Below are 15,413 nucleotides of genomic sequence, written 5' to 3'. Positions count from 1 at the left end.
CACCTCTCAGTTCTAAACATCTGACCCTATATCCTGAGGCTGTGATCCCTAGCCACATGCAGTCTGTTTAACATCGTCAGGACTTTGTAATCTTCAACTCCTCTAAACCCTAGTGAAGAGAGGTCGAATCACCACTGGAAACTGTGGCATCAATTGTCATGGAATTGCCTCCCTAAAGCTCACTGCCCTTCTACCTCAGATCCCTTAAGATACTCTCTTAAATCTACTTCATTGATCAAGCTTTAGGCTGCAGCACTCATTTCTCTTTATGTGGCTCAGGGTCAACATTTGTTTGATTAAGTTCTTGTAAAGCACCTAGGGGGCATTTTACTGTATTAGAACCCTTACAAATCACTTTGTTGTTCTTCATTCTTTGGTTAAGCCTTTAATACAACTCAGGAGTCCACAGATTTACCTTTTTAGTTCAGCAATAAGCAGAGCTGTACAAGGGATTCCCAATGTCATCAATGAAATGTTATTGATTGCTGGCTTCACGAATGCAAGACACGTGGTCACACCGGATAGAATGCCAACAGCAGCCTTAAATCGACTCCTAAAACAAGAATCAGATATTATGGATTACCTCTTTGCCATGCGAGTGTAAACGCCCTCTACATGTAGATATATCCCTCTTGTCTGTGTATATTTTGCCTATAAATTCTTGTTAGCATGACTAGCTTTATTATTACCTACTTACAGCCTGACAACAAATATTTTTCAGCAACATAAGAGTGCCTTGTTAATTGAATCTCCATTCACGGTTTATTGTAGTTAAAAGGAAGTCTTCAAAGATAGTTTTCACAACAGATTATTGGGAATGAGAATGGATTTATTTAAATATCTAACATAGCCACAGAGGAAGGTTGACACCACAAACCAAAGGCAGTGACCTAGATAGAACTGGATCATTAACAACTAACTATAGGGGAGTCGAGTGGGGAAGTTAATAGGATATTAATTTGCACATTTAAGAAGAACTCTGGCTATTAGACATACATATTGTTTAGCCATTAGCGGGGCTTTCTGAAATCTGCGTTAGGTGGGTGTTTTAGGCGCCTTCCACTCTAATAATCAAATGTCAATTTCCAACAGGAAACAAGCAGTCAGCAACAGATGAAGTTTGTCTCCAAAGATGAACAATGGAAAGTGCGGCTCGGCCACAGAATATCAGATGTTTGCAGCGAGAGAATAATTCTGAGGAATGAACAAACTAAATAATCATGCTTCACTCTCTTTGATTGGCATCAGGTTCCTGACATCTCCAGTGTTCTTCTATAGAAGGACCTCAAAAATCACATAGGTACAAATATTCTTAGAGTTAGAAAAAATATTAATTTATTTCATCTCTTCGACCAGCAGTCTTGGCTGAGCACGGATGCAAGTGAACTAATTTTTAAATCCTTTTGCATTTCAGTCTGCAACAAATATTACATCAGAGCCATCTGTTCTCAAGATGATAATATCAGCATGATGACGATCTAGCTGGAAAGAACTGATGTAATTAAACCCTGAAAATAAGATAATAACTTTTAAAGAATATGCACTTCTCATCATTGGTTTATCATTTTATTATTGTTTTGCGAACCGAGATAGTGAAAAACAATGAATTGCATTATCTGTGGTATGAATTGCCCTGCAGCAAATCATACCATAGATGAGTACAATCATAACATACATTAGTACAACAGGTAGTGCAAAATGGGAAAAGAAACTGAAAGCCAGTGGTATTTCCAACATGGTAAGAGTTTTCAAACACAAAAAAAGTAATGTGGCACTTAACAAATGTTAAGTGGTACTTAACAAAATCTAGTATACAGAATTAGGAGAAAACCTCTGCAGCACAAAAACATTTGGTAAAAGGCTGGTATTATTTCAGGAATTACCCTGTTAAACTGTTAGAGATTTCCACCTATAAATAAATATGTACTTATATCCTGTCATATTTTACCAGGGGTAAAAATAGTATGTCTTAGATGGAAGAGTGTACGTACGATCTTTTACCTAACTGAAATGGTAGTAATTTAACAACTTTAAATTGATTCTCTTGATTATTACTGTTTATAGCTTTGCTGTGCAACAAATGAGGGAGACTTCCTGTGCCCCTTTTACAGTTAGAGCTCAAGTGTGCAATAGTATTTGTTCCTGATAAGTTTGGGGTGTAATTCTTTTTCCCTTCCCCCTTAATGTTTTATGACATCACTCTCTCGTAGAGACCTATTTATCTATTTTCTTTAATATCTTCAAATGCAATGAATAGTACTCATTGGAAATTGTGTCATGAGGGCAGTGACCAGTAGCCTGTTTTGCATTAATCTAATTTTGATATAGTAGAAATGATAAAGGAAAGAGAAGAATTTTTCACTTGTCACATACATAAGTGACTATTGGTTCAATGCAGTCACAAACATTGGAATTTGGGTTTAAATTGGGTCACATCACTTCCATTATCCAACAGCCACAAAAAATACCCAGCATGACATCTTCTTACAGCAGGTAGCAAAGATAACAATTTGTCCAGCTAACTTAATATCTGTCCTGAGGAAAAGGTTAAAAGCTATTATAGAAAACATTATAGAGCAAGCAATTAGGACAGCAAAACAGAATGTTATTATTTATTGCTAGAACAACTAACTACATACTAAAGTAGTGGGTTATATTTCAGTTGTACAGAACATTGTTGATACCACACCTGGAATAATGTGTGGTACCACACCGAGATCTTCGGATTCCTGCCGCACTCCAAAGACTTACAGGTATGTAAGTTAATTGACTTGGTGTATGTGTAAATTGTCTCTAGTGTGTGTAGGATAGTGTTAATGTGTGGGGATCGCTGGTCGGCGCGGAGTCGGTGGGCTGAATGACCTGTTTCCATGCTGTATCTCTAAACTAAACTAAAGTAAACTAATCAATGGGGGAGTTCAGGATTAAGTCACTGACAGCAGGGCAGATGTGTTCAAATTGGAACATGTATGGGAAGGGGATAGGGGGAATCCAACTACTCTCTGCAATTTTTTCCGTTAACTTGTATTCTGACAAATCTCTACCCATTCATCAAGCTTTGTTGACTGACGAGCATAGAAAACATATTTTAATTAAAAGAATATTTTGAAATGAACTGTGCCTGTATAGCATGCTGACCTTATACACTAACAAAGCGTTCGTTATGTTTCATAACATTATGAAAACAAATGTTATTTTTTACCATTCAAAATGACTGAATGGTAAAAAACAACATTTTGTTTTCATATTTTTCTATCAAGCAATCCATTTACAACAATAATGAAAAATAATGAGAACTTATCTTGTTAACACTGACTTATGTAACTATTTACAACCAAAAGATTACTTAACTTAATCTCTAAATGAACAGATCCCAGCTCTCCATCATTCACTTCACCAGACCTTGTCCAAACCCTGTGCCTGATAAGACACCTCTCCCCAACCACATTATTGCAGCTCATTACATACAGACTGTAATCCTACCAATTTTTGTTTAAATCAAACCATACAACTTCATACTGAGGCAACGTACAATTTTGTATCACCTCATTCCACTTATACAAGGTCTGCTTGCACTCTTATTTTCTACTCATTGCTTGCACTACAATACAAGAAAACACAATATTAAACTAGAAACAGAGGAATGGAAATGGGCCTTTTAGCCCCTAGATCCTGTTCCACAATTCACTCAGATCATAGCCAACAGTATCTTAACACCATCGACTTGTCTTGGTTCAGTATCTCTTTCCCAACAAATCTCTACCTGTCTCAGAATTTATGTGAAGAAGTGCTTTCTGCTATCACAGCTGTAAAGCCTAATTCTAATTTTAAGATTACGTTGTCCTGATTGTCCCACCAGAGGAAGTCTTTCCTCCCTGTCTCCCCACCTACTCTTCCACTCATCTTGCACAACTCCAATGGATTATTATTATTGGAATAATAACTGGGAGCTCATTTTATCACCAACAGTGGTACTTATTATGATAAAGTGTTATGTTTGTGCACGATATAAAATGTTTAATTAAGTAACTGCCATTGACAAGTTGACTTATAATTTACAAGAAGACAGACGGTTTCTGCCTTTCCCACTCCAAGTCATACTTACCTGCAACTGTTGCTGCAACCCACAATATAATCTATTCTGCAATTACTTTTGAAAAGTAATGTGAATGATTATGGATACACTTTCTTGTTCTGTCTTTTTGTCTTGCATAGCAATAGGTTCTGCAGATGGTTCAATGCATTGATTCCTGACTTCCTGGGTCCTTCCTCTAGCACAAGTAAACACAGTACGGCAGGAACTTCAAGCCACCCCCAGATGGACTGTTGACCCTTTCCTGAACGCTGGAATGAAAGCTTATTTCAATGTAGAGGAGAGCAACCTACATCAATGGTAGCACCACAATGGTAGCACCACAAGGATGCCCTCTCAGATGAGGAGGAAAACATAGTTTTAAATGTATTAACGTTTTTTAAAGTGTTATTGTCATATTTCTGGAGCCTTTTATTTGGTCACTGATGGAACTCAATGTAGTCTCCAATATGCTTGTGACTATTAAACCTATTTTATGTGAAGGCAAGCCTTGCAGCACAGGAGCCCCATGTCTCAGGAACTGACAGTGAGCTGTTTACTATTAATAAGGAGCTAAATATTTCACCGAGTATCACTCACTTGCCTCAGTAAGTGCACTGCATTGCAACCAGGTCACAATGTACTTACAAACCAGGTCCCTGATATACTTGTCAAAACACAGGAAGTAGGAACAAAGCAAAACAACAACTCACATCAGATACTGAACACTACAGAATGTGTGCAACTCGGCCTCCGATAATTATCATTTATTTTTCTCCCCCTTCACATCCGTCCTAACGTCACTGATTCACTCTAGAACACAGATGTTGGCCTCCTCTGAACCTAATTCCAGATTCTCATATATGTGTCTGGGTAGTGTCATCAGCTAATCATTTGTGTGGCACGAAAACTGAGTGCGCAATCACCCACTTACATGCACTTCCCCATGGTGATAAACAATTGATTACGTCTGTTTCTTTCTCCATCTTACGTTGCATACTTCCATACCCAGGCAAAAAACAAGAGGAGGAAGCAAAACGTAAAATATTGGCGATCTGAAATAAACACAGGAACTGCCACAGGGTACAAAATACGTTTGTCAGATATGTAACAGGTCCCTCCTCAGATGCAGACAGGTATTCAATGTATTTCGAGTATTTCCTGTTTTTCATCATGACTGGACAACATATTTATTGGTTGAGAAGCATATACTTATGTGTTTAACAGCCATTTCCGACTGCTTAATTTTCCACTGCTTCAGTATGAAAGACTTACATTGTCCAAATATTTTGCAGATAAGCCATAATTAAGATTGATGTTTTGCATATGTGGATATCACATTAATCTCATTTCACTCCATCATTTAATAAAAACAAGGTTAATTAATGCCAGCTCATTCTGCATATTTTAAAGATTTAATTATGTTTGATATACAGTGCTATTTTATATGAAAGGTTTTGTTGATTGCTTTTTGAATTCATAACAATGACTTAAAACATTTGACACCAGAGGTTATAAAACAAAGAAAATAACCAGTCGACTATGCCAAATTTCCAAGTTAGGGAGACTAACCTGAGATGAAAATAGGTAGAAAGGAGCAGAAATAGGCAGTTGATAACCAACTGCAAACCATCTGCTAAACTGAGACTCTGCATCCTTTGGTTGGTGAATCTTTGGAATTTGCTACCTAAGAGGCTGTGGATGCTTAGTCACTGAATGTATTTAAGGCAGTAACCAATAGGTTTTAAGGATATCAAGGGAGATGGGATTACTGCAGGAAAATGGCTCGACTACCTTTTCCACTTTACATTTGATTCCTCTAAGGTTCACTGTACCACCACAACTTCAAATATAGTTAAATAACAACTTCCAAAGCTCTCTGGGATAGCGTATTCCAAATATTTATGAAGTCTTGAGAGAAGGTGTCTCCATTTTAAATGGACAACTGCTTATTCTGAAATAATTTTGAAGGTTTGATAAGGTAAATTTAAAAAATTATATTTTCTAGCTTGAGAAAAAGTGGCACTGCTACAATCGCCAGTAACTGATGGGGGAAAATCAGGGGAACTTCATTTGCATGGAAAAATATTGAAAATTGAATTGTTTTGCTTTGGGGAGTAGTTGAGGTGGAAAATATAGATCATTGAGTCATAGAGTGATACAGCGTGGAAACAGGCCCTTTGGCACAACTTGCCCACACCGGCCAACATATCCCAGCTACACTAGTCCCACCTGCCCGCACTCGGTCCATATCCCTCCAAACCTGTCCTATCCATGTACTTGTCTAACTGTTTCTTAAACATTGGGATAGTCCCAGCCTCAACTACCTCCTCTGGCTGCTTGCTCCATACACCCACCACCCTTTGTGTGAAAAGGTTACCCCTCAGATTCATATTAAATCTTTTCCCCTCACCTTAAACCTGTTCTCTGGTCCTTGATTCACCTACACTGGGCAAGAGACTGTGCATCTACCTGATCTATGATTTCATACACCTCTATAAGATCACCACTCATCCTCCTGCGCTCCAAGGAATAGAGTCCCAGCCTACTCAATCTCTTCCTATAGCTCAGACCCTCTAGTCCTGACAACATCCTCTTAAATCTTCTCTGTACCCTTTCCAGCTTGATAACATCTTTCCTATAACATGGTGCCCAGAACTGAACACAATATTCTAAATGCGGCCTCACCAACGTCTTATACAACTGCAACGTGACCTCCCAACTTCTACACTCAATACTCTGACTGATGAAGGCCAATGTGCCAAAAGCTTTTTGACCACCCTATCACCCTACCTATAATTCCAAGATAAACTGCATAATTACTTGAAGCAAAGGAGTGAGTGGGATTAGTTTTATATTGCATGTGTTTCAACTTCAGAACCTCTTTATCCTCCTATTTATGAAGCCCAATGAACTCAGAGCTGAGGTAATATACCCTTGCTGCCCAAAAGTCTTTCAGATGTTATTAATGCATGAATTAAGTTTTACCAACAGGGCCAACATTACCTGTCTCGTCGAAAGATGCGTGGTAGATATCGTCTGGGAAACCACATGGCCAAGGCACACATTAAAACCCAAAGAATCGCCAGTTCATCCAACATTTGACCAAGGAAGCTCAAAGTTGCATGAAAATAAACTGACCCTATACCTGAAAGGCAGAAAATTGATAGTTACAGGATCAATCATTTGGTGACTTGAAGGACTTCATTGGTTTGCAGACTACAATGGTTTGGAACAAAGTATTCCCCAGCCACATTAATAATAACTCCCTTTTTCATTCAATTACTTCTCTTGAAAACACAGCCACAGTCTATTTCAAGTCAATTTGTTTTGATTACCACTCTAGATTTAAGGGAGCATGTGGATGGTTTGAGAAGCCTCATAATGTCAAGGACACTAGGTTCAATCACCCATGCTCTCTTTTGAAACAAATGGGAAGTGAAGTTTATTTGATTTTGGTACGCTGCCATGCACATCACCATATGCAGAATTAAAAGCTGGGAGTGAATTACCAAAATACAATTTAATCACATACATCAGATGATGTCAAACAAAATCGGCAAATACAGGGGGGGGGGGGGGGGGATCATGCATACAGGAGTAGATTGACAACTATTATCATACATCCAGAAAAGTTGGATGGAATAATACATTTAGGACTTTAATCACAATGTGATCCAGTGAAAATCTATTAAGGTGTATTTAATTACCAAATAAAGGCTTCAGAGATACAGATTTGACTTTCATAGTGTTTGGTTTCCTCGTTTCTGCAAAAACATGTGGGGCACAAGAAATTTGCCAGTAAATGAGAAGATGCCTATGGCATATTCGAGTTAATGATAAAGGATATGGCAGGGAATTTCAATAATTTGTTGAGAGGTCTTAAGGCTCTAATGTAACTTTAAACATATTCTTTATAGCTTTGATTGATTCAGTCTCTATATATGACATGAATTTGGATATGTTAATAAATAATAGGCTGAATATTGCTGACAATGGTTTATTTCCTGGATTATAAGGTTCCAGGATTTAGGATCTGAAGTCCTTAAGTTGTTGGGAGCTGAAAGGTCACAAAGGTTTGGTATGGCAAACACTCTTTGAGTGTTTGAAAAGCGCTATATAAATGTAATGCATTATTATTATTATTATTATTATTATGGCTGTGGGATCACTTTTTGGTGAGAACAGAAAAGCAGAGGCAAGTAAGCAATCAAGACAATGAGGGAATACCACAGGCAAAATAAATTTGGATGGTATGGCCATGGAGAATGTTGTAGAGCAGATGGATCTAGGGGTACAGATTCGTAGTTCCATTAAAGTGACAACACCCATAGACAGAATTGTGAAGAATGCTTTTGGAAGGCTGACCTTCATCAATAAGGGATTTAAGTGTAGAAGTTGGGCCAGTTTGTTACAGTTGTACAAGATATTGGTGAGTCATAGAGTCATAGAGTGATACAGTGTGGAAACAGGCCCTTCATCCCAACCTGTCCTATCAATGTACTTGTCTAACTGTTTCTTAAATGTTTGGATAGTCCCAGCCTCAACTACCTCCTCTGGCAGCTTGTTCCATACACCCACCACCCTTTGTGTGAAAAAATTACCCCTCAGATTCCTATTAAATCTTTTCCCCTTCACCTTGAACCTATGTCCCTTAGTCCTCAATTCCCCTACTCTGGGCAAGAGATTCTGTGCATCTACCCGATCTATTCTTCTCATGATTTTCATATATAAAATCGCCCCTCATCCTCCTGCCTTCCAAGTAATAGAGACCCAGCCTACTCAACCTCTCCCTGCAGCTCAAACCCTCTAGTCCAAGCCATGCTTGAGATCACTATCACAGCAGCCTGAACACACAGCCATTCAAGTGGCTCAGCAGTTATCTAATGAATATTTAAGTTCTGAGGATCTAGCATAAAGCATTTTTGCATGAAAGCAGGAACATGAAGAGAGTGGTGAAGGTGTGGAATTCTCTGCCTCAGAAGGCAGTGGAGGCCAGTTCGTTGGATGCTTTCAAGAGAGAGCTGGATAGAGCTCTTAAGGATAGCGGAGTGAGGGGGTATGGGGAGAAGGCAGGAACGGGGTACTGATTGAGAGTGATCAGCCATGATCGCATTGAATGGCGGTGCTGGCTCGAAGGGCTGAATGGCCTACTCCTGCACCTATTGCCTATTGTCTATTGTCTATTGTCTATTGAAGGTCTTGCTGAAATTAGCAGCGGGACTTCAGATTAACTAGTGTAACTTCAGATTTACACCCAGTGTAAACTATTTCCCACCCAGAATTTACAGCTGACCAGATGCTGGTATGGATGGCTCAATTGAGCTTTGATGGGGGAATCAAGCTGGCAACTGGAGTAGAAGTTGGACCACCAAACATAGCAAGGCTGTGGTTTTTACAATATCATTTAGATGCCATGGAGATACAAGGAAATGCAGATGGTGGAATCTTAAGCAAAACACAAAGTGCTGGAGTAACTCAACGGATCAGGCAGCCTCTGTGTAGAGAATGAATACACAACATTTCAGGTAAGGGCCCTTCCTCAGATACTGGGTTCCTATTCAGAAATTAATAGGAGGCCATTTTGACCCATCAACTCCATGCGAGCACAAAGAGCAATCCCATTCCCTTATTAATTTCTGCCGTAACCTATTCTCCCCATATATTCCATCAACACCCTCTGCCACTTACCAATTTACAATGGCCTATTAATCTACCACCCACATGTCTTTGGGACATGGAAACAACTTGGTCAAAGGGAGAATGTGCTAACTCCACACAGACAGGACTGAAGGTCAGGAGCTGGTAGCACATTGCATTTCATAAGGGCTGTGGTGAGTTATAGGGTGGGGAGGGCTGATTGCAGAAGGATCCTCTTGCTTCTTCTGATTCACCAGTGGTCAGGTGCTCACACTTTTAACCTGTCCAAATGCCTTTTGAATGCTTTAAATGTATTTGCCTCCACCGCTTCCTCTCGCAACATGTTCCAGATAATCATCTGCCTCTGTGTGAAGAACTTGCCCCTCAAACCTCCTTTAAATTTCTGCCCCCTCGCCTCAAACCTATGCACTCTACTGCTAGGAACTCCATCCTAACTAAAAGACTCTGGCTATCTACCCTGAGAATGCCCCAAAATTTTTATAAACCTCTTTAAGGCCATCCCCCAACCTCCTAATATTATATTGAGAATCTCTGCCATTTACTCTATGTCCTAAATGTGAAAATATGGGTCAGCTAGTGTTGAATTTAAATTGCTTCCAAAGTTCAGAACTGAAATTTCATTTACACATTATGCCCAGTAGTCTTTCTCTCAGGAGGGAGTGAATCAGATGCTTCTAAAAGTCATTTCTGGTTTTGTTCCGGTTTCGTATATTGGACCATAATACCAAACAACGTCAACTTTGATTTACACACGGTTAATTTCCCTCAGTTGTGCTAACACTACAAATGTGACAATTAAATGCCTCATCCCACAAAACCCTGGGTCAAGATAAATGAAGGCATTTTTCATGTTTGTAAACACTATCCTGTAATATTTACTGAAAAAATTAGCTGGTATAATACATTTATTACAAAAATCCACATAATGTGCTGTGCTGTGCTGGGACTGAGGGCAGCAAGGTGGCGCAGGGGTAGAATTGCTGCCTGACAGCGCCAGAGACCAGGGTTCGATCTTGACTACGGTGCTGTCTGTATGGAGTTTGTATGCTCTCCCTGTAACCTGTGTGGGTTTCTATGCAAGCTCCGATTTCCTCCCACACTTCAAAGACGTACAGGTTTGTAGGTTAATTGGCTTGATAAAATTGTAAATTGTCCCTAGTACATGTAGGATAGTGTTAATGTGCAGTGAACATGGTCATTGCGGACTGGGTGGGCCATATTTCCGCACTGTATCTCTAAACTAAAAAAAAACTAAACTTGGCCTCGACTATAGAAACCATTGATTAGATATTACAACTACACTTAACCTCAAGGCTGGAGTAGAAAACATTCAAAGGAGACACAAGAGACTGCAGATGCTGGAATCTGGAATATAAACAAGCTGCTGGAGGAACTCAGCTGGTGACTAAGCCCTTTTACATGAGTAAGATGCAAAAAAACATGATATTAAAAACAATTAAAGTGCAAATTAGTTCATCATGTAGTTTGTAACTATTTTGTCACATACTTCAAATGTTATTTGACCAACCCAATTCAATTTACAGGCAGAAAACAGTAACGTCAATTGTTCACAATACCACACATTCATTGATTCATGAAGTAAACAGTTCCTGGCCTTTAAAATATTTCATATTTTTAAAGGAACACATTTTTGTAAAATGGCTGAAGCCAGACAACTTACCTACAACAACAAGCAAAGTCCAAATTAGATATATTCCACTGTTGAAGCATATTGCATACTGCCGAAATAAGTACATGCATATTGGTGGCAACACAAAAAATAGAACATTGCTAATCTGCAAAATAGAAGTTAAAATAGATTCATATTATACAAACTATGCAAATACAATTAAATCAATATAATAATACAACAAACAGTACTTCAGCAAGAGCTTGCTGCAGTCAGAAAGTTGTCAGACAATTTTAACAAGAGCAAACTTTATTGGAGAACAGAAAATTGTAAAATGAATGCTTACAAACTAAGATTATGGGAGCTTGCTGTGTAAAATTTGATTGTCACATTTTCTCTCTTACAAAATTGTCAACTTCTCAAAATCATTTAACTGCCTGTAAAATATTTTGGGATATCCTAAAAGGACATAAGAAGTTTATATTAATCAAAACCTTTTTGTTCTTACAATTGTATAGATCCTCTGACTTTAACTTAAAAATAAAGCACTTTACAGTCTCGCTTTGGAGACGAAATAAGAATGTGTGAAAAGATGATAAACATTAATACTAGGAAAGTTTTTTTGAGGAAGGCAGTGAGCAAAGACCTAAACAACAGTTGAAGTTGCAAACTGAGTTAGACGGAGGGCCCTCCATGTGCTATCAGTCTTCAACATGACTGAACTCGCTGAGCAGGACAACCCGTACTTCCGCAAACAGTCGCAAGGCGGCACCCCGGAGTAATTTTTAGGAAAACGCAACATAAAGTTTATTTTATAAGGGCTTACAGCAAAAGGACACAATTCTGGTACACGTTAAGGTTGTCCACGTGAAGAGATGCCCATAGCCTGTTTAGTAAATGCCTCCGCCAGGGAAAAGCGACTTACAGCCCAAACTGTTTACTGAAGCGGACTCACAATCCATCCCTTCTGCATTAACCAAGACAACAAACATTCCTCTCCAGCAACTTTCCTGACCCATCCGCCTCATTCCCTTGGGGAAACTCACAAGCACTCTGTCCTCAAACATTTCAACTTAATGAGAATATCTTTTTTTCAATGCAATCCCCATTTTTTTAAAATAAAGAAATCTAATACAGACCGTGTTGTAAAATTCAGCAATGTTTGAGACAATCATGTAATTCCCCTCACACCAATCCACTTCAGAGCTCCCAGCCTGCAGTTGGTTCCAAAATCTGCTCATAATTGTACTTTATTTCTTTGTACAGACGTGCGCCAAGTTAACTCCCGAGCGGCGGCGATCTCTTCAGCCGTCTCCCCCCTGCGATGAGCTGGTTCTCCCTTTTCCTGCAAAGTCACACATGGTTCTCCCACTTTGTGGTGCTGTCTTCCTGATGCCTGGGTTTCCCTTGGCGTGAACTGCTGTGTGCCGGGGCAATGTGACGCCTTCTGTCTCCCTGACATCGCAGGTTCAGCGGGCTCGCCCATCCCCTAATCTCAATCCTGCCAGAAAGTCAGCCGTCCGCACACTCTCCTAATCTTCTTGGCCACAATGGAGATAGCAATGTAGAGTAATATGTTCATAACAATGCAGCAGCGATCTAGGAGGTTACTTCCACAACTATAGCAGATACAGAGAGTATCATTGGCACGCGACAATTTCTGTTTCATGACAATACTGGTGTGTCTGTGTTCTGGATAAAAGGGTGACACTTTATCTAATCTGTAGTAATGATGATTTTACTCTCTATAGCTATTTTACGGTTATGATGACATTGCGCCTTAATGGTAATATGTGGCCATTACTACATAATTACATTATTAAGAAATCGGCCAGACGAAATAACAGTATAATTGATATACAATTTCTTTGGAACACAGGGGTGATCTGATAGAAGTATATAAAATTATAAAACGCATGGAAAGGGTGGACAGTCAGAACCCTTTTTCCCAGGCAGGAAATGTCAAAGACTAGAAGGCATAGGTTTAAGATGAGAGGGACAAAGTTTAAAGGAGATGTGTCAGGCAGTTTTCTTTTAACAGAGCCAAACACAATAGTGGCACTTAGGTTTTTAGACAGACACATTGTCATGCAGGTAATGGAGGGATATGGATTATGTCTAGGCAAGTGAGATTGGTTTATTTTGGGGCCATATTCGGCATGGATATTGGGAACCGAAAATGATCCAGTTTAAGACTGAGGAGGACTGTCTTCTCACAAAAGCTTGTGCATCATTGGAATTTTCTAACCTGGTGTCTTGCAGTAGTTGAGTCCATTAAACATATTCCAAAACTGAGATATATATTTTCGGAGCCGCCGGTCATGGGGATCAGGAAGAAAAGTAGAATTGAAAGGTGCAGTCAGATCAGCCATGTTATTGAAAGATGATAGGGAAACATTTTTTTTTAAAGACTGCTGATGGAACTCAGTGGGTCAAGCAGCATCTGTGGAGGCAAAGGGATGGTCCACGTTTCAGGTTGAGACCCTGCTTCAGGACTGAGAGTGTAAAGAGAGGATTGCTGGTGTAATGAAATACGAGGGAGGGTGAGAGAAGGGTTGATATGTAATAGACAGAAACGTGAGGTGGGCGGAGGGGTGCGGATGGGCAGAGGGAGCTAGGTGGAGGAGAAGGTTTTAAAGCTCTTTATCTTTCATGAAGTTCTTTAGGAAGTGTTTCTGTTACATTGTAGTAAAAGCAATAGCCAATTTACATGCATGAACCTCTCACAAACAATAATTCTCCAGTGGCCAAATAATTTATTTTAGTGATGTCTTCTGAGAGGACAGGCAGGGTTTAATATCACAACTGGTGGACAGTACTGTATCCCCATAGTGGGGATACACTAGGTTAATCTGCACCATGTTATCGATCTGCAATGAGACTTTATGTGCAACCTACTGACTTGGAGGCAAGAGTGCTGCTAACCAGGGCACTCCTACTGCACTTGGTCTTAGGACAACACCCTCAAAGATACTATGCAAGAAGGAACTGCAGATGCTGGTTTAAACCGAAGATAGGCACAAAAAGCTGAAGTAACTCAGCGGGACAGGTAGCATCTCTGGAGAGAAGGAATGGGTGACGTTTCCAGTCGAGACGTCTGAAGAAGGGTCTGGACCCGAAACGTCACCCATTCTTTCTCTCCAGAGATGCTGCCTGTCCCGCTGAGTTACTCCAGCTTTTTGTGTCTACCCTCAAAGATACTCTTCATCTTCTGTTTTATATTTAATATCTACTTTTTCTCATTGCACAAACAAAAACTTAAGATAAGTCTTCCATGTCATGCCAATGGGTATTTTTAAATACTGCTGAGAGGACATGTGACATGTTTATTACAACCAGAAACAATGCTGAAAAATATCAATGTTTAAAAGGTTAAAACTTGAAATGGTAATGTAATAAAACTATAATCAATACAATGCGAGGACACGATTTAAAAGTTAAAAGGAAGATGTAAGGAACTCCCTGTTCTGAGGAAGAAAAGTACCTCTAAGTTGTATTTTACCCAACCGGTGTGACATCCTGCACCAAATGTATACAAGGCTTCGTGAGTTGTTGTATTTAATAGAACAGGCTTTGCGGTTGTGGTGTACAAAGGACTTTTCCTCTGTGAGTTCTCGCCTTTAAGGAGGTCGGGATGGGGGTCAGTTGCAGTATCGTGTAGTGGAGAAGTAGATGAATCGGGGGAAAGTCAATGAAACTTGAGCAGAAGGAGGATCGCGAAACGAATGTACTTAAATTCGGGAAATGCTGGAGTAACTCAGCAGGTCAGGCAGCATCTCCTGAGATGCTGCCTGACCTGCTGAGTTACTCCAGCATTTTGTGAATAAATACCTTCGATTTGTACCAGCATCTGCAGTTATTTTCTTATACAAATTCGGGAGTAGCGGGGCGTGGCTGGCGGCGGAGATATCGGATAGATTCAGGGCCAATCGCAGGAGTCGGTGCATAACGTTGAAATACACACACTCCCCCAAATGTTACAGATATGACATAATATGGTTTATTTTTAAAATATATAACCTCGTATTTCATTAACTTTTCACTTGTTTT

The 15,413-nt window shown here is 39.6% G+C and overlaps 1 protein-coding gene across 1 annotated transcript in view; it reads right to left on the bottom strand.

Annotated features, from left to right (window-relative positions):
* Positions 1-12,756, bottom strand: part of acer2 (alkaline ceramidase 2) — a 28,043-nt gene extending 15,287 nt beyond the window's left edge. Inside the window, exons 1-4 of the mRNA XM_078396943.1 lie at positions 12,503-12,756; positions 11,415-11,529; positions 7,079-7,220; positions 416-553 (exon numbers count right to left, since the gene is read on the bottom strand). Coding sequence (XP_078253069.1) covers positions 416-553; positions 7,079-7,220; positions 11,415-11,529; positions 12,503-12,604 — 497 coding nt within the window. The 5' untranslated portion in view covers positions 12,605-12,756. The remainder of the gene's footprint in view (positions 1-415; positions 554-7,078; positions 7,221-11,414; positions 11,530-12,502) is intronic.
* Between the last annotated feature and the right edge of the window lie 2,657 nt (positions 12,757-15,413).

The sequence above is a fragment of the Rhinoraja longicauda genome, chromosome 3, assembly GCF_053455715.1.
Source record: "Rhinoraja longicauda isolate Sanriku21f chromosome 3, sRhiLon1.1, whole genome shotgun sequence".
Classification (NCBI taxonomy): Eukaryota; Metazoa; Chordata; class Chondrichthyes; order Rajiformes; family Arhynchobatidae; genus Rhinoraja; species Rhinoraja longicauda.
This window is presented reverse-complemented; position numbering and strand designations above follow the sequence as displayed.